The sequence below is a fragment of the Centroberyx affinis genome, unplaced genomic scaffold (genome assembly GCF_046629955.1).
Source record: "Centroberyx affinis isolate AG114_WGS23_722 - 3 ecotype Tasmania unplaced genomic scaffold, CSIRO-AGI_Caff_v1 ptg000423l_1, whole genome shotgun sequence".
NCBI classification, from domain to species: domain Eukaryota; kingdom Metazoa; phylum Chordata; class Actinopteri; order Beryciformes; family Berycidae; genus Centroberyx; species Centroberyx affinis.
The window spans coordinates 192,133-219,452 of record NW_027279088.1 but is presented as its reverse complement, the minus strand read 5'-3'; the positions used below and the strand labels follow the sequence as shown (position 1 = coordinate 219,452).

General features: G+C 44.3%; 1 protein-coding gene across 1 annotated transcript in view; it reads right to left on the bottom strand.

Annotated features, from left to right (window-relative positions):
* The window catches only part of LOC139641993 (intermembrane lipid transfer protein VPS13B), a 333,765-nt gene that overhangs the window by 130,431 nt on the left and 176,014 nt on the right, over positions 1-27,320 (bottom strand). Inside the window, exons 26-30 of the mRNA XM_071516677.1 lie at positions 27,165-27,279; positions 22,778-22,919; positions 21,159-21,431; positions 20,388-20,544; positions 19,457-19,568 (exon numbers count right to left, since the gene is read on the bottom strand). Of these exons, the coding sequence (XP_071372778.1) occupies positions 19,457-19,568; positions 20,388-20,544; positions 21,159-21,431; positions 22,778-22,919; positions 27,165-27,279 (799 nt within the window). The remainder of the gene's footprint in view (positions 1-19,456; positions 19,569-20,387; positions 20,545-21,158; positions 21,432-22,777; positions 22,920-27,164; positions 27,280-27,320) is intronic.

The following is a 27,320-nucleotide window of genomic DNA, read 5'->3' as shown; positions in this document are numbered from 1 at the left end:
CTGCTGCTTGCATCAGTTGTTGCAAAGAAGCCATCTGTCAGTTGTAAAGATTGAGCAGATATTTCATTTGGCTTAATTCAATGTGTATTTCATGGGATTTACACATACCAGTGACTATCCACATTAAGCTGCTCTTTTTTCACCACATTAAACCATGACTCATTGTATAGTAAAAACACACTCTATAATCAAGTATGGAATAGCGATTCATTTATTAATGCATTATAACAACCCTGAGCAATGATTAAAGCTATACAACATCACATATCCTTGGCTGTTCATCAGTCAGAATGTTGAAGCTACTCCAAACTTAGATTTCAGTCTATGAAGAGCTCTGCAGTTTGTCCCTGCTAACAGAGCTGGATTTGCCATTCAGTCAAACACACAGCTGTCGTCTTCATTCCCACTGCTTCTGTTCTGCTTAGCTTTAAAACACACACACGCACGCACACACGGACACACGCACACACAAACTTTCCCTGGTCTGCTTAGCTTTAAAGGTGCTCTTCTCTTGCTTCTGGTTGCAGGTAGCTCTAAACACGGAGCATTCCTGGATAATAGGGACAGTAATTCACCAGCTTTTTAAAGACATTGACTTCTCACTGGCTTCCTTCATACGGTAGGTACATCTGCAATGGATCTACTGAAAAATGTGCCTTGGATCCTCTTCTGTGCACGATTGAAGTTGCTGCTGCTGCTAAAAATCACTGGGAGGTTTGTGTGCGTGTGTGTGTATGTCTGAGCGCCTTAGATCCTCTTCTGTGTGCAATTGAAGTTGCTGCTGAGAATCACTAGGAGTTTTGTGTGTGTGTGTGTGTGTGTGTGTGTGTGTGTGTGCGCGCGCACACACCACTGGACAAAGCTGCCCTTTTTCCCATAAAAGTGAGTGGGCCAGTGCTTGTGAAATCACTTCCTCTGTTAGCAGTAACAGATTTGATATGCTTCCTCCCTGCTCTGAAAACACACATAATACTGCTTTTATAAAACATGTCAGGCGGAGTTTTAGCAGCGGGTCCCTGATGCAGAGGTGTGAAGGGAATGCCTCATTGACTTCCTCTGACCTCCGATTGAAACCAGATTTGTGTCCCCACCGAGCAATTTCACAGTGATGTAATCCCACTGCCATTTTAATTCCAGAGGCCTTATCTTTAATTAATCGCTAAACACATGCGTGGAATAGATTATTCATAACTGGCTGCAGTGGGGAACATGGCAGGGGTAGCCAAGGATCTGGCTTGCCCTCATATACAGTCATTTTCATCAAGCTAAAGTAGAACAGGCACATACCTCAATGCTACTTTAACACTAATTAAAGGAAAATAATCCTTTTGCTGGAGGAAGATTCCAGATCTGAAGCCTTTCGCTGGTCTCTGGCAAGGCGCTCAACCTGCTCACTGCTCTGATTGACAAAGCCTGAACTGAATCAAACCTCCTTTGAAACAAAAAGGGCCCAGAATCACCCAGGACCAAAACCATTTATTCCAGCTGACGCAGTTTCAAATGGATTGACGTATGATATCAGCGAGAACAATACTTGTACAGCTGCACCTCACATGTTGTATCAGAAGCGCTGTCCAGATTGCCAGAACATGAGCCCATACATGGACCAGAGGTGCATGTTTCTCCGTTCATTCCTACATTTCACTCAATTGTTGAGTAGAAGTGCGTAGAAGGAGTCTTCAAGTGTTTCACTCATATGGACTGTCGGGACCAGAACCTACATACTGTACAGCCACACAGGCAGGAACACACACGTAAACACACAACTGCATCAAATGCAGCAAATACACACAAGCAGGCAAGCACACCCTCATGCACACGCACACATACATACAGTGCACGCATAATACATACACTCTATGATATGAACGTCAAACCAGGATGATTACATCGTCTTCACTGCACTCCTCTTGATTTACTTCAGCACATAAATTGTTCAAAGCGTGCTCAGGCAAGGAGGGTGTTTTATGGAGCTGTAAAATTAGGCTCGCTTTATGGATCCAACAGCATGAGCCACTACTGTTTTTTCCACTTGAAATTGATTAAGCGGTTCAATATTGCCAAGCTGGTTCACATTAGTACACACACAGGCGCGTTGTGTGTATTTTTGAAGATGCTCATTTTTATCTGTGAAAATGAGGGTCTTTGGCAGAGCACTTTGAAGTTGATTACACATTGTTTACAGCAATTATTGAATTCTGACAAATGTTTAAAGCAGCCAGATTACATATCAAGGCCTTATCCTTCTTGGGATAAAGCATGGAAATTTTCCTAAACAAAGTCAGGGAAATGATGGCCATATTTGATTAGGTTAACGTATGCTACAGGTTTAGCAGACAGGCTGAACAAACATGTAATCGGATAGCTAAAACAGTAGGTCCTTCTCCTTGACGTTTGCCTTGACCTTAAACAACATTTTGTTCTAATTCAAATTTCCTTCCAGCAAACAAAAGGCAGAATGAAACAAAATACAACGTCTTGCTGCTGGAAGCTCCCACATAATGGAATTAAAAACTTATGTCTAAATCACAAGCTTTAAGGGGAGGCAGGTCAGACTTTGCGAACATGAGAGCAGTTTGGAAGCCTCCGGTGCCGCCCAAGACAACAGGGCTACAACCACTTTCTCATGAGATAGTGTCCAAATACTTTTATGTCAGCAAGGAAAAACAGCATAAAATAATTAGAATAATCTGGGGCACACATGCTTCCTACATCAGCTAATTCTTCCTCCTCCGTGACTGACTGCGGGGCCAGTGTTTATAATTCTGAAGCGGATCTCGCATTCATCCAAACCGCCGAGCGTATTTATACAAAGTGACATTTCTATATGGGAGATTTCCCCCCCTTTTTTCCCCTCTTACTGAGGAAATCACATTGAGGGAGTGAAGTCCTAGGCTTATCTAATTCCCCTGGTGATGCTATTGATTTTGGGAGGGAGAGGGAAGGAAGAGTGGTGAAAATGGGAGAGAGAGAGGGGAAGGAAGTGAAGGAAAGAGAGGGAGACAGAAAAAAAGAGACTAACCCTACATGCAGAAAATGTAAAGGCAGCAGAAATGCAAGCAAAGCAAAAGGAAGGGGGCAAACAGAGAGAGTGAGTTGGATGCAATTTTGCTCTAGGGACACAAATTGAGGGGAAATGATGTACAAACAAGTTGTAGCTTGGGTGAAAGACATTTGCCTGACACAGTAAGCGAAACCCAATCAGCTTCAAGCAGACCAGGTACATTTCTCCCACCAGCTATATTTAAAGCGGGAAAAATGTCCATTGGGTATTTGTGACCAATGACATCTCACAAAAAAACATAATAATAAAATAGATTCCCCCGAAGAACACATTGGTGGCGCTGGCTGCCACGCCTGGTGCAGAAAGATTAAAATGCAAGCATGATAAAATAAAAAGAAATATAATGCTGAAGCATAATTTCAAGTAATATACATCATCCCAACATTCGTCACCTTTAAAAACCACAAGTCAAGAATGATGTCAACCAAATGCACCATAATGGCTGTGACTCTACCTCTGGCTTATTGCTTATCTGCTTATTTTTGTGAAAAAACGGGAAAGAAAAACTGCCAAAGTGATTAAGGGTACCAGACTGAATTGCCATGTGAGAAGAGGTTAGATGAAATCGGAGTGCCCTCCACCTTTTAACAGGTGGCTGAAATGGCTTAATATCAGAGACCTTCACCAGGCCAGTGCTGGGATACAGGCTGCGTTCAATCAGCCTCATCTGGAGCCTGCCACACAATGACAGTGGTCTCTAAGACAAGCAACAGCCTGGTTGTTCCTGTGTGTCGGTTGGCACCGCATCTTGTTCCAATAAGCAAGAGGAACCACGCAGAGTGTGAGAACCACGAAAGGGAGACAGAAACCGAGGGGGATGGTGGGTAGGACAGGGAAAGAAAGATAAATAGGAAATGGAGACTGGGAAGTTATGGAAAGTGACAGAGAAAAAGAGGGAAATGTTGAGGGAGAAACAAAGACTCTGCAAAGAAGAGTGAGATACAGTGAATGAGGAAGACAGTGAAGGCAACAGAAAGACCGAGTGAGTGAGTGAGAGATAGAATAGAGACATTAAAAGAGAGGTGTGTACCTGTGGTTAGTCATTTTCATGATTATTTTCCTGCTCCAACACCTCACCTCTGTTCTTCTCCATCCCTTCTCTCTTTTCCTCTTGTCATGTCTTATCTAATCATCTGCCTCTTCCTCCTCCTTTACTTGATTCCTTTACTGTGCTTTCCCAATCCTGTCATCCTCTTCTCCTTTCTCTTACTATCCTCTCTCCTATTCATTTTCCCTCTCCTTACTCTCTACTCCTGCCAGTCAGTGTTTCATACGGCAAATCCAGAACAGTGAGGAGGAAGTGGCCCCCGCGGGCCAGGCTTCTGACAAACCACAGCTCTAAACAGGCAGCGCTGTGAAAACATGGCATTCAAACAACACAATGCCAAAACTTCAGACCAAACGCCGACATGCAAACAGCCCCAGGCACTGAGAACCATTAATGGAAAAAACAAAACAGGGAAAAAAGGGACAAAATAATGAAGAAGCAGCGGCAGGCGGAGGATAAAAATCAAAAACATGCAAAAAAGGAGCTTCAAAATAGAGCGTCTGTGTTGAGCTGGGGATGGGACTGGGCCTTGGTTTTATTAGAATGAATGGAGAGAAGGGAAAGACAGGCCGCTAACATGACGACCCCCTCTGTGCCTCTGTGAGATGGAGTTTATACCCCCTGCAGAAGTCTTAAAAGCATATTGGACAGCAAACCGCGTTGTTAGTAACATAGGCTGCAGGGAGCAATTGAGAAATGGAGTGAGGGAGGGGGCAGTGAGGGAGGGGGTAGGGAGGGAGGGAAGAGGAGAAGGGGGGAAGGAGCAGTGCTTCTGTGGAGCAAAAAGGTTGTGCAGAGAACAGTCCAGGTGTAAAGAATTAGAGGAGATGGCACATCAAACGGGGGGTTGTGCTCGGCCTCTTTCCTGTCGCCCTGGTGGCAGGAAATGCTCTACAGCATCCTGCGAGCTGACCAGAGAGGGAGAGAGAGGGGTGGAGAAGGACGGAGAGAACGAGGAGAGAGGGAAATAAGAGAAGGAGCGAGGAGAGGGTAGGAAATGCTGTACAATATCCTGTGAGAAGACCGGGCCCTGATGGGCTGGGCTGGCGGAGGGGGGGGGGGGGGAAGTGGATTGTGGGATGCATGTAGCGAGACGGAGGTATGGGACAGGGGAGAAACACAAAGCAGGCATGAAATGAGGACATCAAGTTGAACTAAGCATGCTTCAGCTGGGTGGTTAGTGGACAGGAGGAGGAATAAGTAAAGAGCAAAAAGAAGATTATGGAGGGTAGAACATAGAATTTGGATGGATTTAATGATACAGAGCAGAGAACGCTCATAGAGTGAGGGACATTATTAATTCCATTATCCAAGCCTACTTTTGCAAAGTCCCTCTCAGCTGTATCTCTACAAGATAGTCTAAGTCTTTTAAAAGATTCTTCTACACTATATAGAGATGCAGAACATCTTTCATTCATTCTCTTAGCTCCTTCGTGCCTTTAGTTGGCATCATGTGAGTCAGAATAGAAAGTTTTTCACAGCATTGATGTGTGTTAAGGATGGGGGGTGGAGTAGTCACACAGTTTTATTGTAGCATTGTGAGATGAGCATGCAAAACATTTACCTTTCTCTGCCTTTCTCTGCCTGTCTTACTCTCACAGACAGAAAAGGTGGACATGGCTGTTTATCCACACAATGTTTGTATTGGTCTGCTATTGCTTGTGTTTGTTTTTGTGAGTGTATGTATGTGTGCGTATGTGTGGAGTGCATGCATATGCATGTGTGCGAGTGTGTCTGTGTGTATATGTCTTCATATTCACAGTGTGTGGTATGGTGTGTGTGATGTGTGATATGTCAGTGTGTGTGATGTGTGAGTGTTGGCCTCTTGGCTCCCTGTGGTGTCTGTCCAACATGTGCCTGTCAGCTGGATCTCTCCCTCAGCCATCAAACCAGCCTTCTGCCCCTTTGAACGCCACTCTTAAGTGGCTTTAAAATGCCAATAATATCAGTCCATTACCAGGCTAGGCACAATCTGAGGCCTTTCCAAAAAAACAGCCTCCTTTCAAAGATCTTCAAATGCCTTCTCACTTGTTAAGAGAGGAGAGGAGATGGAAAAATATCAAGGGGGGGAACAATGATGCTTTAAACGCTGGCTCCTCGTCATTACTGAGGAATGGAGGCAAGTCTTGCCAATACTTGGACGTTTCGATTCGGCTTGAAATGCATTTAGCAAAGCATATTTGCTCAAGTTCATAATTTTTGCCCCGGTTAAATGTGCGTAACTAGAGCCGTGCATGCGTGCAATGATATGGTGACAGGGGTGGGGTGCTGATCGGAGGGCTAGTGTGTGTGTGTGTGTGTTTGTGTGTGTGTGTGTGGTAGGTTGTAGAGAGAAGAAAGGGGACCACCACAGTGGAGTTGTCTACACGGTGGCTTCACATTTCCCCCTGCGGTTCTCTCCAACCTGCGGCTGAGGTAACATGACTACAGCATATACACATACAGAAATACACACACACACTTACCCATACATACAACACCCAATCACACAGTTGTACAGCACAACCACACACTGTGATGGATGCGAACGTATGCATGAGCACATACAGAGTCAACTGCGGAAAAGTCTACAGTTCATTCTCTCTCGTTCACACACACACACACACACACACACACACACTCTAAATCTCCAGCCTCATACTGTACATACCTGCCTGCCTCCTGACCTTGATCCCCTGGACAAAGAGCTGCGGTGAGTGTAACAGAATACACACTGTTTAAACAGCTCACTTTCTCAGGGCAGAGGACACAGGGTGAGGGCATGGACAATAAATCTCTCTCTCTCACACACACACACACACAACTCGGCCAGTACAGAAGGCAACTTGTGGAGAGGAACAACAGGGTCCATAATAACATACTCCCCATGTAACCCCACTGCTTCTGATCTAATGTCCAGAATCACACAATGGCCTCTATATGAGTAATGGATATAGGAAGGCTCACAGGGCACATTCTAGCACTTATTTAAACATGGTTTATAAGGTTATGTAAGCATGATGGTCTAGTGACTGGTACACATTCAGTTTATTGATTTTGGATGGTTATGCAAAATGAATGTGAATGTGAATGAAGTGTTACATAAACCACGAGATGCATCAATAGGGAGGTAAAGCGGAAGTCTTGCTAAAATCCACATCCAGTATAGAGCCACTAGCTATGCTAGCGTGGCTACCCATTGACACCAAGAAGTACACCTTCATATTATCAAATGATGCAATATACTGCTCTGTCCCCTTAAAATTTGTATGCTCCACATTATAAAGAAATAAACTGTGTGTGACAGAAGGTACAGAAGGTCACAAATTTGTATACTGTAGGAAACAGCTTTCACAGCCATCCGGGACGAAATGGAACAAACCAAAACGTAATCTTTTGTCCAGGTTGCTAACGCATGCACAGATAACAGAGGGTTTAAAAGGTTAATTCTAACAATTAGCATTACATTTGGTAGAAGCCTTTGTTTTGGCATCAGTATTTTAGGAGTTGACATTTTCTAATTCTTCAATGGGAAGTTCTTATTCTTCATCAGTTTTTATTGTCCTGAATATTCCTAGGTCTCATAGAATAGTGAACATTGATATTAGGGAGATGATAGTAGGAGCATCTGATCTGATGTTAAGGACACATTCATTTAACAAGTATGTTAAGCAGGATGGTCTGAAAGTTACCCAAGACCAAACAAACACAACAGAGGGTTTTATTATCTATATAAACTATTGTATGTTGAGCAGGGTGGAGTAACTGGTAAAGACCAGGAGGAGGAAGAGACTGAACCCATTCTAGTGCCAGCCTCTGGTTCTTTCAAGTTTGATTGGGCCCCCTGGGGTTGTAATGTGCCTCTTATTACACAAGCATTAGGCAATTACCCCATTGGGTTTCCATTGGCTTCCCAGAGCCACAGAAGGGCTTGTGGCTTCACACATGGACATTTGAAAGCATCTGCACATTCTTTCTTTCTTGAGGTTGGCTTCTTCTTTTTTTCCTTTCTTACTTCTACTCTGTCCTCCACTTGATTCTGCTCTGGTTTGAAGATCTACTGTGTAGCCTACTGATAATTGCCGTTTGGCAGGAGTCGGCCGACCACACACACGGCCACATACACAGGCAGACACACACACACACGCACGGACAGAGAAACATGTACAACAGGCTTACAATACCATATTACTATAGTTATAATGCTGTATTGATATTGCAATAACATAATAATTGCCTTCTGAGAACTAAACTACTGCATTGCATTGAAGCTACGCACAAAGCCTCACTGCTCTGAGAAAAAAAAGAACAGTTGCCATGTGAACAACTGTCCTTCCAAATCTATCGACCCGGACGTTACTGTACATTTTGACACATGGCTCATGTTAAGCTATTTCCACGTAAATCCTACTGAAGGAAACCCGATACAGCGGAGACAAACTGACTATCACGATTCCTGCATTCCAGTGAAGGTCCTCCTGCCCAGCGCCTGGCCTGCGATGCTGCTGTGTGACTGGCTAGTCAGAGGCTCCCCGACAGCACAGTGACGGCCTCAAACCAACCACACAGGATGCCAGAACATCAACATGTCATGAGCAGGGAGAGGAGGAACAAAAACACAAAAATGCGCCAGACTGGGGGGGCGGGGCTGCGCGCACACACACAAAGTGCAATTGTATGCACATACGCATTCGTTCATGCACACCCAAGTAACCGCACACACACAAGGCACATCGGTAGAATGTGTGTATTGCAAACTGTGATAGAGTGGAGTGCTTCCCAGCTTGGTGGTGTGGGTGTGTATTCTTAGAACCCTTACATCCTGCCTCAGGATGAACTACACACACTTGCACACACATACACCCACGCACACACACACACTCACAGAGGCTGTGGCCCTGTGGCCAGGCGGTCAACCCCTGGATCAGGCCCTTTTACGAGCGCAGGACAGCTGAGGGGTGATCCCTCTCGCCTCTGTCAGCGCGCATCCCGACCTGACTGACAGCCGCACGCCAAAACACGAGGCTAGTTTCCGGGAAGCTCTGAAATAAGGTCCGTCACCTCATGTGCCACAACACAAGGCATGCATCCCCCCCCCCCCCCCTCCCCCCAATGCTGCTTCCAAAAGCAACACACTGTCAGGGAAGGACAAATGAAAAAAAAAGAAAAAAAAGAAAAGAGGATTGTTGGGAATCGATAGGTGTTTTGGTTGTGCGGTGAATGGGATTGAAACTCCGAGGGGGGGAACTGCACTGAGCAGCCTGTCGGAGAGCTGTCATAGCTGTCGGTGTCCAATGGAAGAGGAGAAGAGAACTGAATGAAAAAAAAGAGAATATAATAAGGAATAGAATCACTGCAAAAGAATGCAACAGAAAGAGTGGAAAGAGATGTAAAGTAGACAAAAAATGTGAGTGACTGTGTAAGTGAATAAACCGAGTAAAGAAGCGATTGGGTTGATTGGGTGAGCGAGTGCGTGGATAAGTACATAAGAAATTAAAAAGAGAGGGAAAAACAGTTGTGGTTAGCTTGTTTGATTCCCCTGCGGTCCTCCTAATACCCGCTTCCCTCCCTCTTCTCCCCTTTCTCTACACACACTACATCTGAATCGTATGCATAAAATGGCCATAAAAATGTATGGCAAGGCCCAGGCTGGGGTTTTCTGCCTCCTAATCCCACTAAACCTCTAAGTGCAGGCCGAGGAATACAAGTGTTGCGGTGCAAGCTTCTCACAGAGGAGAGGCCCTGAGAATAACATCAGAGAGGCCACAGTTATTTATGGAATGAACCGCAGGCTGTACACAGAAGTCAGCAGACACCACAACACAGCACACAAGACACTGTATACAGCTCCCTGCTCATATACAGCACAACACACTGCCGGCTAAACAGAGAGGTACAGGGGTAGAGCTGTGGTGGAGAGCGGACTGATGATGGATAGGTGGAGGGAGAGAGATGGTGAAGATACATTAGATGATAGATAGGTAGACAGACAGACAGACAGAGATATAAATAATAATTTTTTATTCAATATTCACATGAATTTCACCCGTAAAAATCCGTTCAATGGCCTCTAGTCGGACAGAGAGAGGAACGGCTGGCGGTCAGCCTGGATAGTCTGCAGCAGACCCTTAGGAAGACTGATAGCCTCATACCGAGTGGTTAGCTTGATTGAACACAGCGGTCAGGTACTCTGGTTCACAGATCAAAGATCAAATCCACTAACATTCATCTGGTTTCCTCTGTTCTACTCTCCTAAACATCAGCTCGGCAAACACAAAACGAGTCTTTCCCTCTCCGTAACGCCAGTGGAAGCAAATGGCATTTTCTCCCTTTCCAGGAAACTGTCTCGCATGTTACGTTGTTATGATACGTTCGCTGTATCATCTGGGACACTGAGAAATCCATCTATCAACCTGGTTCCCACAGAAAAGAATGACAAATATCACTTTATCTGAAGGAAAAAAGGTGAAGTGGGGGGAGAGAATCCACCTCAAAGCCGCAGCAGTACTCAGTGGCTGAGTCTAAACTTCCTCTTCACATTATGACACTTTGTCCGAGAGCCGTTTCGACATGAGAACTTATCCGAGCCCATTCCCAATCTCATCTGTCGGCTCTGCGCAGGCGATCCCCTCTGATTCAAAACATAAATTCTAGGGCAAACTTTAATAAAAGGGACGTATGATTTACTCTGGGTAGCAGCCGTCCCCGTTTTTAAAACAATTTGATCTTGCATTAATCCTGAGTGTCAAGGCAACGTGAAATATCTCTTCTGGGTTTACCAGCACCAGGTGTTTCATTTGCTGACTGACAAAAAACAATGTTTATTCTGGCTGACCCTCCCCTCCTTGCTTATTTTATCTTCTCTCTTTCTAGAACAGAGGGGGAATAGGGATGTAGATATAGAATGAGAGAGTAGAGGAGAGGGTTAAACGAGAGGAGAGAGAAGCAAAGGAGCTAAATGATTTAGAATTGACCAAGAAAGGTCCAGCTCTAATCATCCCAGTAGGATGTCTCTTTCCTCAGCCTCCTGGGCCCAAACAGAGCAGAGCAGAACAGGAATGAACCTGGGGTCTCTGGATCCCTCAGAGCCATTCTTGTTGTTGAAATCTTCTGCACTATTAGCCACTTTACCTCTGCTTGACTGCTGGGTGGGTCTGTTCTCGGGTCCTTCTGTCGGCTGGCTCAGGTTCAACAAACCCTCATGGATCGGTGCCATTTCCCTTTAAGAGGCATGCGTGGCCTTTTTCTGCCCCCCTAACTAAAATACCCTGATGGACTACTGAATTACATTATGGTGATTAAAACATTTGCCTTTAATACGCTATAACTAGACCAAATTTACGACAATCACGTAGTATAACGGAATCAAAGGGGATTTTTGTTAAAAAAACAAAGAAAAGCTGTGTTTTTAGCATTTGCGTCATTAAAAAGGCTCCTAAATGCAGCGCTGACATCAATATGCACACAAGGACCGACTATGAGACCAAAACAGCTAGTTAGCCAAAAAAAGGACCAGAGCAATTAGAGAGATTTAGTAAGTTGGTTTCTCCCACAGTTCGGCGTTAATGACACACTGGCATATTTTCACAAAAATACAAGATAAATCTAGAATAGTAAGAGTGATTATCTTTTTAAAGCCTAGATGTAAAGACCGAAATAGATAAAGAGAACTTTGATTTAAATTGGTCTTGTCTGCCTGGGTAATCCCCGCAGACGGCACTTCTATTGTTCAAAAATGCTACTCTGCTTAGCCTGAACACACAGTACAGTAGTACACTGGACCAACTGGGAGCCGTTTGGGAAGTTTTACAACTCAATTTCTTCCAGTACTACTGTTACAAAACTTATTTTTGGTGTGTAACATTCATCACCTGTAAATGGCGTTGATCATTTCACCGGCTTGGCAGAGGCAGCTTAAAAAAAAAAAAAATCATTCCTAAATCAATGCACTTTAATTCTTGTGAGAGATATTACAAAACATTTTTGGTTGGAGTATGCAGCCATCATTGCCTCTAAAAACAGTTTATCATTAAACCTGCTCAGCAGCCAGGGGAGTTTAAAAAGCAACTCCTAAATCAGTCTATATAAGTGTAGGTCCTGGGTGTCACTGTGTGTGGCCCGAGCAGCTCCTCTTCTCCTCCGCTGCAGCAGCGGAGCGAAGCCGCCGCACTTCTTGCTGGTGTAAACAAACGGGGAAATGGGGCACTTGGCAGCCGACTAAAGTGAGTGATGAGGCAAGTGTGCACTGAAGCATCTAATGAATCATTTGCTGGGAACTCTGGGTTTTTATGAGGAAAAGACAGATGAGGAGGGAAGACAAAAAAGAGAGAAAGACCAGTTGAGAGCAAACAAAAAAGAATGGCATTCCGTATGAAAAGAAAAGAAAGGGAGAGAGAGGCAGATGTCTTACAGACGCCCGAGTGGCTCGTTCAGTATATTGCCCCCAATGTGAGGACAAGAGATTAGAATGTATAAAACTAGCAAGGCCTCCTAATCCTACTACCAGCACAGCAGCAGCAGCAGTATGTGAACCCCAGTGACCGCTGGTGAATTTACTGAGGTGACTGCTGATGGTGTGACAGGTCTGCACCTTTGAACAGTGCCGGGTGTGCTGAGGGCCTATCAGCAGCTTTATTCCACACCTAGCCTTCACTCCCACTGCCTCAAACTAATGAAAATAAAAATACTACTTAGGCTACGTAAACTCTACTACTGAATGCAGAAACAGTGAAATCTAACAGTCGATCGTAAAGAGAATCAAAGTCTTATGTTTGTTAACAAACAATTTACTGTGGTTTTGCAATGGCATTTGGTTTCAAACCATTCACTAGAGGGTGTGTCTTTTTGCTACAGGACAGATCTGCCTGGCTGTCTGTGATAATATGAGACTATACAGTACATCTGAGTAGTCCAAATAGCCACATCTATCTACTTCTCTACAGTAAAGAGTACAGAATTCAGTGATTGCCTTATCAAACTGTCTGTCTGCAGATTCACTATATGGCACAGTGGATATTGATATTACATGTATATATGTAAAACCATAATTATTGATTATATATGTTATAAAAGTCATTTTTGAAATCTCCATCATTGAGAATAGAGTAATGACAGTTCCCACAAACAACATATGGACCATAGAATTACAGTAGTAACTCTTGATTGTAAACTTAATAGTAAAGTTCATAGTTCCTTGTAAATTTTATTGTATGTCAAGATATTTTAGGCTGTCAATGTCTCCCTAAGACCCTACACTGCAAGGTATGCTGAAGGGGTTTTAATAGCCAAAACAACTACAAGCATTTTTTATTCTGATACACACATATTGTGAAAATGTGGGTCCATTTAGAAGAAAAAAGTTGCTCTCCCATGTTTTTCTGACCAGGTGAAAACAGTTACTGTCAGGCAGCGACAGAGGAAGTACACTTCTCTCCTCTTTCCCACCTCCCTGGGGACTTATATCCCTCCGTCCCAACATCCCTCCATCTACACATCCCCATCCCAGGCTGCTACTGGGGGAAGAGGGTGCATACCGCGGCCTGCCAGGGTATTTTATTAGTGACAGGCAGGGCCCTGGCTGCGCAAGGCTGTGTTTATCTGCGGAGGGGAGATCCCCATCACAACCTCTTATTATGACATATCTACAGGCCAAACCAGGCAGCCAGTCAACAGCAATAAGGGGCTGGCTCACTGGCCGCAACACGCTGGGACTGGGACCAGTCTAACCAACAGAGCAGAGAGGGAGAGAGTGGAGGGAAATACCAAATAGACACAGAGAGAGGGAGAAAAAATGAGAGAGAGAGAAAGAATGAGACAGGGGAGAAAAGGGATAGGGGAAGGTGAGAAAGAGTGGAAAGAAAAAAAAGCCTGATGGATAGACACATAATGTACATAGAAAGAGGAGAAGAGAGAGAGGGAGGGAGAGGAAGGGAAAAAGAAGGAAGGAAGATGAGAGAGAGGAGAGGAAAATGAGGTGATAGGGAGAAGGGGATGAAGGAGCATGAAGGGAAATACGTAGACATGAAGGGAGGGAGAGAAGGTTGGAAAGGAGGGGAGGGGAAGGAAGGAAGGAGAAATGGAATGGAGAATAATGGAGGGAGCTAGATGGAGAGACAGATATAGAAAGAAGGGGAAGACAGAGAGAGACAGAAACAAAAAATAGGGAGAGACAGTGGAGGGAGATAAGGGGGTGAGGGAGCATGAAAGAAAATAGTAAAAAGACATGGTGAGAGGGAGTTAAGGTTGGAAAGAGAGAAAGAGAGGAAGAGAAAGGGTGGACAGAGAGAAAGAGTGGGGGCAGGGAATGGAGGCAGGAAAGAGAGTGATAGAGAGAGAGAGAAAGAGAGAGCCTCCTGATATAGCCACATCATGTTGACTCGGCTCTGCATCACCACTGACACAGCAGCCTGCTCTGCCGTTGCCGTGGAAACGCAGACATGTGCACCAATCAAAACAAAAAAACAAAAACCATATTTTGCGGTGACGGGATGCTCCCCGAGTCTCCCTCTGACAGACCATGAGGTAACCGAGTGTGTGATGGAATCTAGGGCTGTGTCATCTAGGTGTGGGGATGACGGGAAGTGTGCGGGATATTTTAAGACACAAACACGCACACATGTAGAAACATGTGCACACATATGGATGCAAGCAGGCACGCACACAGGCAGGCAGGCAGGGAGGGACACAGACACACACATACACACACACACACACACACACACACACACACACACACACACACACACACACACAGACTAAGAGAATCTTTAATCTTTCGCACTTTCACTGAATCACTCTTAAGTGGGTCCTTAAGTGTTCTCCAAAGATTTCAACCTGTTTCACATGTGAAAGACCCAGACTGGGGTTCGACCGATATGGGTTTTTGAAGGCCAATATTGAGATTGTAGCCAATATTTTCTACCAAAATTCAATATCTTGAAATTTGTGGAAAAGCCTCTGAAACAGTATTTAGACCATAACACACTAAAACTCATTACAGTGTAGGGTCCAAATATTGTCCAGTTATGTTTTACAAACAATTTATTAACCATTTAGCAAGCATTGTAAATATCAGTTGCAACTTTACAATAAAAAAATAATTAGTTAATTAAAAAAAATCATTTACTTAATTAGGTATTTAAAAATGTATAACTTGGATAAAAAATAGCTAACCAAGGCAATCAAACATAATTGATTTAATTTCTGAACAGTTATAATAAAATATGTAAAGTATTAATTGATTCATTAACATAACATCAATTAATGATTAAGTACTGTGCACTATATCAAATTAACTAATCTTCACTTAATTTTTACTTAACAATTAAATGATAATTAACTCACTATTTATTTGTGATGGTTATTATAAAGTGTTATCAACATATTTATTATGCGTAGCACTGAATGGTTACTATGTAGTTTTTCATAAAAGTCCAATATTGGCCCGATGTATTGGCGAACAGACATGTTGTTCCATCCCTAACACAGAGAGACTCTAACATGTGCCTCTAAACGTCACACGATGCCTCTCTAAAAGGGACACCCGCGCTCCACAGGGCATTTGAACAAGTGGGCCCCATTTGCCCCAACTCCCAGGCTTATAAGAAGCTTTCAATTAAGTGTTCCATGAGCAAAAAATCTCACTGGAAAAAGTAGAAAGAGAAAGAGAGAGAATGAGAGAAAAGAGGAGTGGGGAGCGAAAGATCTGTGAGATTTTACAGAGGGCCCAAACCACAAGAAAGTCAGGGCTGAAGGCATGCTGGACATTCCCCGGGCCGGCGCTCATGTACTTGGAAAAATCCCGCTTTTTCAAGACAGGAAAATGATTTCAGCTGTGTAAATTGACAGCGGCCTTGTAGCAGAAGATGGAGAGGGAGAAAGGGGGAAGCCTGCAGCTCCGTGTCATAATTCCTGCTTAGTGGAGAAGCCGCCGGGGACCCGCTCCTTCAGGGAACCAAAATTCAACATCACACGATCAAATGAAACTGTGTTAATTGTTACCAAATGAACCTGGTGCTGGATATCAACTCAGCTCTTAAGCTTTACAGTCAAACAGGTTTATTTTACCTTCTTTGAGGAAACCTATCTACTCTAAATGATAAATACACACAGTACCCCGAAAATGTTCAGGTTGAAAGGGAATCTGAGGAGCTTTGAACGGCCTCAGAGACAGAGAAACACACTGCATTAGTAGAGCAGTACCAAGATACAGTATGCTCAGTCGGGATGTTTACACTATACAATACATGCTCGCTATTTTAGCCTTCACTCTAAATGTGGGGCTGAAGTCTCTCTTTCCTCTCTCCCAGGGTGGCACTACAGTGAGCCCCGGTTTCAGACATCGTGAAGCAATCATTTAATGTACAGTAGACAGTAACAGCACGGCTGCTTAGATCAGTCATTCAATTATGACAACGGATGTAATTAGTGGTGGACTTTAAACAGAACTGTAGAAAACGGCTACCGGCACTTTGAGACATATTTCTTCCTATAGCCGCAGGATGTTATAGATGGTGCACTCACATCGGTTTGCATGATTACAGATTCTCAATATGACTTTCTCTACACAACTTGGGTGAGCATATGCAGTGGAGTGCAGTGCAGATCCATCATATCACAGCGCTTGGTAATGGTAAGTCAACAGGCCTCCAATCTCAGGCCTATCAATCATGTGACTCAGAAGTGTGATCATCCTAAATTGGAGAGAAGATGTGAACAGGGAAGGTGGTGAGGATAATTCCTGGTTTGGAATGGAAGAATGAACACAGAGAGCGGTTTAAGATAATTCCTGGGTTTCACTACAGAGAGGGAAGTGGTGACTCTTGGCTTCTGTGTGCAGAGGTTGATGGGGTGAGTGGATGTGGGTGTGTTTGTGCACAGAGCCATGCCTGGTGCTGGTGTGTAAGAGTGTATGCCTATGTGTGCGTTTGTGAGCATGCCTTTGTGGGTGCATAGATTGCACATCTGTCTGTGTATGGATGCATGGTTGACTGAAGGTAGGTTTATGTGTCTGTGTATACATACGTGCCTGACTGTATGTGCCTACGTGTGTGTATGGGTATATGAGTGCATGTGCGTGCATATGTGTGTGTGTGTGTGTGTGTGTGTGTGTGTGTTTAGGCCAGGGTGGAGCGTCTTGCCAGGCCGTCTATGTCTATGAGAAGATGTGGGCACCAGAGCCACAGAGCCACCAATCCTCTAACTACCAGAGACAGAACATTGCTGGCCAATATGGGGTGAAATTGCATGGCTGGTCTGACTGGTTTTTGGGGTTAAAGTCTGAGAAAAACTCAGATAGATATTTTCCATGCCCACGAGATCATCATTTATCATCTGACATGATAACAACATGGTCAAAACGTCAACAAAATACATCGAGGCACTGTTTCCATGGAAACAGTGGAGTTTCATCCCATTAGCTGTACTAACTTGCACCAAAACAAACAGCAAACACTTCGGCATGGTACACTGTGCACAACTGATGGGAAAAATCCCCCCAAAAGTCCCTGGAAAACAGTAGCTATGGTTACTGATCAATAGCATCCTTGCTTTATACATCAAAAGAACAAATGAAAGACTGTGACGGAGATAGCTTGGGTACTCTGGAAGAAATTTGGACGATGTTGCGCAGAGCGTGGTATTTCTCTCCATCTTGCCTTGATAGTTATGGACTGTCAGACAGGCCCATAGGCCTAGACCCCCCTCTGCCTCCCTGCTCCATGCAATCTCCCTCACTCTGACACTTCCACCAACTGAAGGGAGCAATGAAGACTGGAGTGGCCTCTCCTCTCCTTTTTTTCGTCCACCTTCCTTTTTTCTTTCTCTCCACTCCCCTTCCAATGTCAGCTCACATCTCACTAGCAGCTGCACAAAGCATTAGGCACCACTTTTATCTCCCTCATTACATGTGTTTGCCAGCTCCATCTCTGCCTATACACACACGCACACACACGCACGCACGCACACACACACACACACACACACACACACACACACACACACACACACACACACACACACACACACACACACACACACACACACACACACACACACACACACACACACACACACACACACACACACACACACACACACACACACACACCGTGGGGCTGCGGTTTTGAGGCAGCTATGACACAATCCAGATTCTCTTAGCTGCCTATAGCGGAGAAATGTGTTTTGCGCAGACCTATTTCCCTCAGAAGTCCAGCTTTTCCCCGGCTCGCAGCTTTGATCCACATGGCACGGGGGGCTTGTGTCAACAGTCTTGTGTTTCAGCTGGAGGGCCCGGCCGACCCCCGAGGTGTCACTCACTGCTCTCCGTCATCGCCGGGCGAGCCTGACCACACTGTGGCGCTCTCACCCACCGCACCCCGAAGCCTCCCACGGGACAGCAAGCATCATGAGCACACACATGCACAGACACATATATATAAGTCTGCACACACACATGAACATGCGCGCACCCACCCATACACACACACCAAAGATTTGCTTGTCTCACGGCGGCTTTTATGGAGTGTGACTTGAGGGCAGACAAATTATGAGTGGCACCTTTAATGAACTGTGGTCAATTGGCAGGATTTGGGGTGGCTAAAAATAGGAAAAGTGTGTGTGTGTTTTCAAGGAAGAATGTGATAAAGCTGTGCATGAGTGTGATGGGATTTAATAACAGGAGAGGTGTCAGAGAAAACAGTTAAAATGTGTAAAAGAAGAGGAGGGAGACGAGGCGAGGCAGATTCAATGATAAATGTTTTGAACACCATCTTGAATCAGAGGAGTTGAGGACAAACGTGTGCGCCGGCACATGACAACAGACGAGACACAGAAAAAGGATGGGTGTAAACAAGGACTTTTGCTTGATTTTTTTGTCTGGCCTGGTGTGCACTTTTCTCTACTAATGGGAGAATCTTACATCAGAAAGCGTTTAGGGACGTGAGCAAGAATACAACAAAGCAAGAAACTAACAAGAAAACTTTGGCAAATAAAAACAAATGGTAGATGTGTGTCCCCAAAACAATGAGAAATCCTGGAAATTCACATCCCGGTCAGCATGGCGGGGTGTCAGTTAACTGCAATGGCAAACTGCAAAACGCGACTGTAGAAGCCTTTTCATTGCCAAGTTGATTTTGATCAACAAGTTTCATTATTCTGCATACATTTGTACACCAACCCTGACCTGTTAAAAAGCATTGTGTGACTGCTCATGTTGAATACTTCATCCCATTTACAAAAATGTCTATTAAGTTATACTACATACAATTCCCCCTGTAAACACCCCAATATAACAGAGCTGTAGGTGGTGGACTTCACTGTTGTTCAATTAAAAACTAAATATCCAGTTTTCTGAGAGTTTGTCTTACTGGTAGATGTCTTTGCGCAGCACTGTGCGGGTCAAGGGGTTATCAGCCTGAGGAGCCATGCTGAGGGAACCCAGCTTCAACACCAGGGTGTCCTCTTTCTTCATATGGGGCTCTGCTGGAACACACACACACACACACACACACACACACACACACACACACACAAAATCAATTAAGTACAGCGGCATACAGCACACCAACACACACACATCCTCACTTATACACAAACAATACATACAGAAACACATACAGAATACAAACATTCAAGGGGATGTAGACATACATACATCTTCTTAGGCACCCTAGATTTTTTATATACATTTCAAGTCTTAGATGTTTATTTGTTTTCTGCATTAGTGTGTCAGTAGACTGCTGGTTATTGTAAATTTTTGATATTCAGAAACTTCTCATTTCATTAGTTTTGAAAGCATATTCACTTTATGGATTTCTTTGACATATGCCTAAGACTTTAGCACAGTACTGTAAATGCAAAAGCATATGTGCAAACACATGCAGACACATAACGCACAAGTGCACACACATGCACATAAAAGCATGTAGATGTGTGCATACACACACACAGAGTGACTTACCGCCATTAGTCATTACTAGCAGCAGACACAACAAGCCTTCATCTATGACATTCAGACAATAGTTATTTTATATTCTGTAGGAGTGTATGCAACTGTGGTGGGGTTATCCAGAACCTCAACTATTTGTCTTTGCAAATGTCTCTGAATACTAATGTGGTGGCTCTGCTATGTCTGGACGGCCATGACAAGGGCTTTCATACTAGCACCACAGGCATGAAGAACCCAAAACATAGCCTGCAACATAATGTTGTACCATTGCTGTAATGGAAACACATAAGTTTTCCATGTGTGTACACAAGTGTGTCTATGTGTTCAGAGGAGACAAGCTGTGCTCCAACCTGATGCTGTGTGTTTGTCCTGCGCTCCGGGGCAGAAGACCCTGATCACACTGGTGTTGATGTAGATGAGAGGCAAACAGCGAGAGGTCAGCGTGTGGCTTCTCATTGGCTGGCCTGCTGACTTCCCACGCTCTCGGTAGCGTCTTGGTAGCGTAGCCTGGAAAGACATCAACTTATAATGTAGATTAAACAAAAAAAGGAGGCGTTCCAAGGCACTCCCCAAGCAAAAATTTAAAAAGCCTGTATTTCATAGCTAGTTCAAAGGAACATATTGAAAACAACTCCTCATCAGGGAGTAGCACACCAAACTGCATGAAAAATGCAGACAAAAGACTTTGGCATTGGAAGTAAACTTGAGACCGGTGCTTCATTAAACTCTGTAACAGTGAAAAATGAACAGTCTTAAGGGATTTTGATCAATAAAAATGTGATTTCTTGTCATAACATCAATTTGTTAAACAGGATGTTCCACCAATTTCATAATTTTGAGTTTTCAGTTGCTTTGAGTCACAGTTTTTAACAAAAGTGAGCTTAACAAAAACAATTTGTACAATGGAGGGTCCTGTCTTGAGATTTCTGTTTTATCATCAGGTTTGCCAAATTCTTGCAAAATCAGTCTAGAGTAACTGCTCTCAATAAGTACATTTATCCATGTAAGCTTACAAATAAAGCTCTGTTTTTCTTCCTGATTCCCCTTGAGGCTCCAGCCTCACCATACTGGCCAATTACTAGCCCTACCAAACGCTTGTATAATCAATCTAGGATTTCTACCTGGAACAGCCCTGCGACGGTGGCCAGTAACGGACAGGAGAGCACCACATCGAAGGGCTGGGCCGTCAGCAGGATTTCTCGGAGGTACTGAGGCGAGCCGTCCGCCAGAGGATCAGCGGTCACCCGCTGGCCGCCAGTGGCGGTGCAGCTGCGTGAAGGCCGCTCGGGCCGCGTCGTCAGTTTGTGGCGGACGTTTTTGGTGACCGCCTGGGTGTAGGTGATGGACAGGAAGCCATGCTGCTGGTGAGAGCCCTCCAGGACTTTGGCTGCCGTCTGGCCGGCAGTGAGAAGGGACAAAACACACCAGCATGAGTAGCACACAAAGCACTCTTAGAAAAAAAGGTACAACATAATACAATATTGTACCTTTTCTCTGAGAGACTGGTCTGATTTCTTGGATGAGGATTAAGCCTTGTTAAGCGTTATAAATCTTATAAAATGAAATTTTATTATACAAATTTCTTCATAGGCAATGATTTTTCCTATTCAAAGATGAATACAAATTATTCTTAATTATTCTGAGATCACTTTCACAGACATGGATTGAGCCTGGTTTCTAGTACTTGTTTATTCAATTGAGATCTTTATTGAAAAAATATTTTAGCCTTGAACAATGCTTAATTCATGTCTCTAAAAGTGCCCTAATGAGTTTGGGAAGCCAAGTCAACCCTTGTATTTCAGAACAAGACTTTACCTCTACCAGGAAAACAGCCCTCTATAATGCCGTATACCGCTCTAACAGAGCAAGCCAAGCTGAAGCCACTAGCACAAAATGGATGAGACTAGAGTAGAATTATTCATAGTCTATGCTCTAAATTAGACTGGAGCAGTAACTCAGCCTCCTTTATGAGAAGCATAACTTCTTATAATAACAATGAGTGATTGTAGCTATCCTCTGAGGCTGAATTAGAAAGCATGTTTCTGATTTATCAGAAAAGCCAGATCTCCAATCTAATGACTGATTTGCAAACTTAATTACAGCATAGGAATCATTCAAATATGTAATAAGTAAAAGAAAATAATCTCCAACTACAGCGTGATTAAAAGATATTTCCAAGAGAGGCAGATCTGTTTAAAACATCAAGGTAGAGTCTGCAGGACCTTCCATTAACAGTGGACTTGATAGTAGTTTACAAATGAATTAAACCTGATAGCTAAATAACAATAACATTTAAAAGCATAAAACCATGCACCTAGATTTGGAGGATTTGTGCAGTAATTCTAAATGCACAAAGACCTAACAAATCAATCAAGCTCAATGTCTGAATAGCTACACTTTTTAATAATGCATAAATCTGAACAGATGGTGGATTAAATTTCACGTTCAAGTTACGTGCAACCCTCAGGGACCAAGTGCAAAATCTGTTAAATACTAGAGGTATTTTACCTGTAGAGGTATTTTATTCATTTGTGATTGTTACAGTGACTACAGTATAGTACAAAAGGTTCAATAGAACATTTCAAAGGAACACTAAAAATTCCATAAAAACCATATGAAAGCATTGGCTTCTGAAACATCCCTGAGGGGCATGCTGGAACATTTCTTTTGAGCCACTGTTGATGGAGGCTAAGCAGAGTCAACTAAAAAAGACTAAAAAGGAGAAGCGCTGGATTCTTACAGGAGGGAAAAAGCCAGAGAAGTGGCTGAAAGAGTCCTGCTTGCTGACGGGTCGAACCAGCACAGTGCGTCTGTTCAGCTTGTCAGTGCAAGAGAGGACCACTCCTCCACAGCTGCCCGAGCTCCGAGCACCCTCCTCCGGACTGGGGGTGAGGAGCAGAGAGGGAGGGAGGAGAGACAGAGGAGAGAGGCAGAAGGAGGAAAAAATAAAAAGGGGGACAGAGGAGGCAAGGAGTCACAGAGAGGGGACAGAGAAGTCAAGGAGTACACGTATTCAAATAGGAGAGATTTTAGGGAGGTAAGCAGCAGAAAAGAGAAAGAGAAGAGGGAAGATGACAAAAGAAAAAAGAGAGACAGAAGAGCAATAAGCGTGGAACTGAAAGATGATTTGGGCAAATCAATGTTAGAGTGAACTGATTAAAACCAAAAAGAGAGGTTGCACCAGCTTGAACCAGCTGAAACATTGGGGAATGGTCTTATACTATCTCAGCAATAAGAACACAGATGCAACTGTTAAAATTAGCTTTCTTCGATCAGTTATCACCAAACTGTGATGTAGCATCTTAAATGGAAAAAAGTGCAATTTAGAGGTGCTTCAAATCAAAGACTAGTACAAAAAGGTACTGGGCAGTCATGTAAACTCTGCTCTATTCACAGTTGCAGGTGTCTATTGTAAAATGTGTCCTCTGCAGTCAGGTGACAGTATAAGACCATTGCCATGACGCAGTGTCATGATATCATCATCAAGAGACTGGGAGCTCATGTCAGAGTCTCCTCCTCCCACACACAGAAGAACCGCTGTCACCAGATTTCATTGGCTAGATAACCCAGCCAATCAGAGCCACTGGAGAGACAGGGGAGGGTTCTAGTTGGAATTTATATCTAATTTAATTCAATTGTTTAAGGGTATGTGTTGAGTGACGTTGTTTACACTAGTTTGAAGTTTACTTATTGATACACATAAGTTACAGCCAAAAGCTTAGTTTTCCAGTGACTTCCTTTCTCTCCCCGTCTGTCCAGCACGAGTAGAGATGAGTGACCTAGATTAGGAGCAGCAGAATGGCAGAGGTACAGTATACAGAGGGCTAGGGCTGCTAAGGCTGCTCTGGGACGAGCAGAGGCCTCACCGCGGCTGTCTCCTTGCACTGCAGGACGAGTCCTTCATAGTAGCCAAAGTGCCAACCCTGGCCTGGCCTGGAGAGACACACAAGGCCCAGCTTAACTTGGGCATCTGGGACTACTTACACTGCTGTTGGATGGGCTGGTGTCATCACTTTAATGGTAACATCTACTGTAGTTACAACATCGCGTTTGGATTATTGACACTAACACTAACTAATTAACTAACACTAACACTTTTATCGATCTTTCAACAGCCTGCACATGTAGATGCGCAAACTATTAACTCATGAAATTACTTTAATCACAAAATATGCTATGGCATCAACATAATCAACATCTGACATTAGATTTCCATATGGCTTATTGTTGTTACCATCCATGAGAACACCTGTGGAGCAGAAACCAAAAGAAGTCAACATGAACACACACACACAATAACAATCAGTGTCAATGCGCAGAGGTAACATTATCACTAAGAAACACGAAATCCAGAATACATATGTTTGTGTGTGCATGTACTGCACACGCACACACACACACACGCACACACACACACACACACACATATAGGGTTATTACGGTTGCTGTAGGATGCCAAAACACATTTATGGCACAGCGTTTCACACAATGGAAATGATTCAACAACATCTGCATTAATTCTTCATTAAGTCTTGCCCCCCTCCGCCTCCCTAACTCCCCACCAGGACACTTGGAGGTCATTGAGGAGGGGGTCTACGAGTGAGTGTGTATGTGTGTGTGTGTGTGTTGTGTGCGATGCATGTGTCGTTATCTATTGTGTGCCTTTGACAAGTCTTTCTGTGTATGTGTGTGAGCGTGTGAATGTCTCTTTGTAATCTCCCCTCTCAGCCGTAATACACGTTCTGGGAGTGACTAATACATGTGGACCCCCCACCGCTCTCCCTCTCTCCCATCATCCCTCTCTTCTCTCTCTCTCTCTGCTCCCATCCAGTCATCTCTTGCTCCCAACCATTTGCGGAGCAGCTGGAAGACATCAGCTCCAATTTGTGTGAGCTGCTCCTTGGAGCGAATAAGGGTGAACTGTCACCGGCCGTCCTCTCTCGGGGGGCGTCTCTTCATTTCAGAAGGGTTCAGGGAGCGCCGTTGCCAGGGGAGACCTCACTAAAATACGGAGGAGAAGAAGCTTTCTAATCTTCTGAACTTCCCACCGGAGAGGAGACGCCCACCTACAGAGTTTAATAGCCATTCACCCCATCTCCTCCTCGCCTCTCCATCTCTCTGTCATTCCCCTCCTCTCCTCCATCATCAGAGCCAGAGCCGCCCACCTATACGGTTTAACACCAACCTATTCCTCCTTCCCTAGGGTCTCCCCCTCTGTCATCCTCTGTCCCTCCTCCACCCTCTCTTGTCTTCCTCCTATTTTGATACAATCAAGGATTCAATTATCTACTCACCTCCCATATTTGCCCGCCCAATCTAACTTTCCATTCATTCTCCAGCAGTGAGATAGCTAAGGCCAGATGAGACATTTTCTCTCTGTCAAGCTTGATTTAATCTGACCCGCTACACACAAATAACCTGGGTTGGGTGATGAAATACCTAACAATTATCTGTTCAGAATGATTAATATGGACTCCAAGCCCTGTGGGCTCTCTTGTATGTCTGGATGATACAGATTAGTATGGGCTTGAAGCCCAGAGGTCTTCCACTGTGTCCTAAACAGCCATGACTATAACCTGGCTTGGATGATGGAGTGTTTATGCCTGCCAGAACCTTGGTCCGTTAAAAGTGTGTTGAGACCATGTTGTTAAATGCACATTAAACTGAAATAACCTAGAAATGTGAAAATTGATCCATTATCTACTTAGGGAGGCATAGAGGTCTACTACAGAGATTGGCTCTGTCTCAGAAGCAATTGGACACACACCTGTGTAGAGCAGAATAGTATGATATAATGACCCAGGACACCTTCACGCTCTCCAACCGTCTCACCACTGACAATGTCCTGGCTTGGGTGATATAGCATATGTAGCACATGTGGCCCAACAGAGCATAAATCGATTGACTACACAGAGAAACAGGGAGGTCTGCTAGCTAGTCAAGTTCAAAGCCAAGCTGATCGCCTCAGTCTCGGTCTGACCTGAACCGACATGTGCAGGACCTGACTAGGGCAAATTAAAAATTTGGCAAATCAGAATCAATACCTATCATCATATCAGCGGTGAGAGTGTTGACTCCTGATGCTGGGGTTCAATATGGGCTCAGGGCCCAGCAAGATCAGCCTCCCTTACACTGGCCCGATCTGAAGAGCAGGCACACATAGGAATGCATCTGTGCAGGCACGGAGGCACATATACACACACACACACACACACACACACACGCTCACACACACACACCCACACCCTGGATTGTTGGATGCAAAATGCTGGCTGGTTAGATCGCTGTTCCATTATCTCCTCAGACCAAGACAGGGGGAATTGCCTCCTGCTAAGTGGTCTCTTCCCAACAGAACAAGACCTCAGGCACGTACACAGTGCACACTGGGAGCCGGTGACTCCAGCACAGAGGTATGTGATCAGGACAACGAGGACAAAATACAGGAAAAAATAAGGTTTTAGATATTGGAAACGGGATTCTCTAATTCAACGGGAAGAATGTATGTGTGCAGGGCAGAAAAAAAGTCCTTAATGATAGCTTTCAGTTTCACCGTGTTACAGTATGTGCTTCCATAATTTCAGAACCCAGGACTAAATTACTCCGTTTTCACTTGGACTTTGCGTAGGGAGAGATTACCGTGAGGACGCAGTGGAACGTGGCCCAGCGGTTTTCCTCCCCCAACAACGTGTTAATGTTTCTGTGAATCGATTCAGACACCGCAGACAGAGAGAAAATGACTGACGGACTGACTGAACTCCTCCACTCTGTGAGTCAGAGTTGGGCTGGCCCACAGGCCATTCAACCCGTCTGTCTGTCTTTCGGTCAGTCTGTCTTTCGGTCTGTCTGTCTGTCTGTCTGTCTGTCTGTCTGTGTGTCTGTGGTCACCACCGCAACATCTGGCTGGGAAGACGATGACACTGAGGTGATAATCCGAGAAATCACCCGCACGGGAAAAAGTGGGGACAGACAAAGTGTTAGTGGTATTGGTGGTGTGTGTGTGTGTGGGTGTGTGTGTGTGTGTCTGTATGTGCTGTATGTGTTGGTGAAATGCAATTCTAGCTGTGTTTATATGTATTCCTCTATGTGTGTGTGTGTGTGTGTGTGTGTGTGTACTGGACATACTCTACCTGGTTCTGTAGTGGTCGATGTTGAAGCTGCCCACTTTACATTTGATCTTTGTGTAAACATCCTGGACGTCTACTGAGGCGCTCAGGTCTTCCAGTTCACTGATCACACAGATCTCTGCCAAACACACAAAACACAAAGGACACGAATGATGCTCG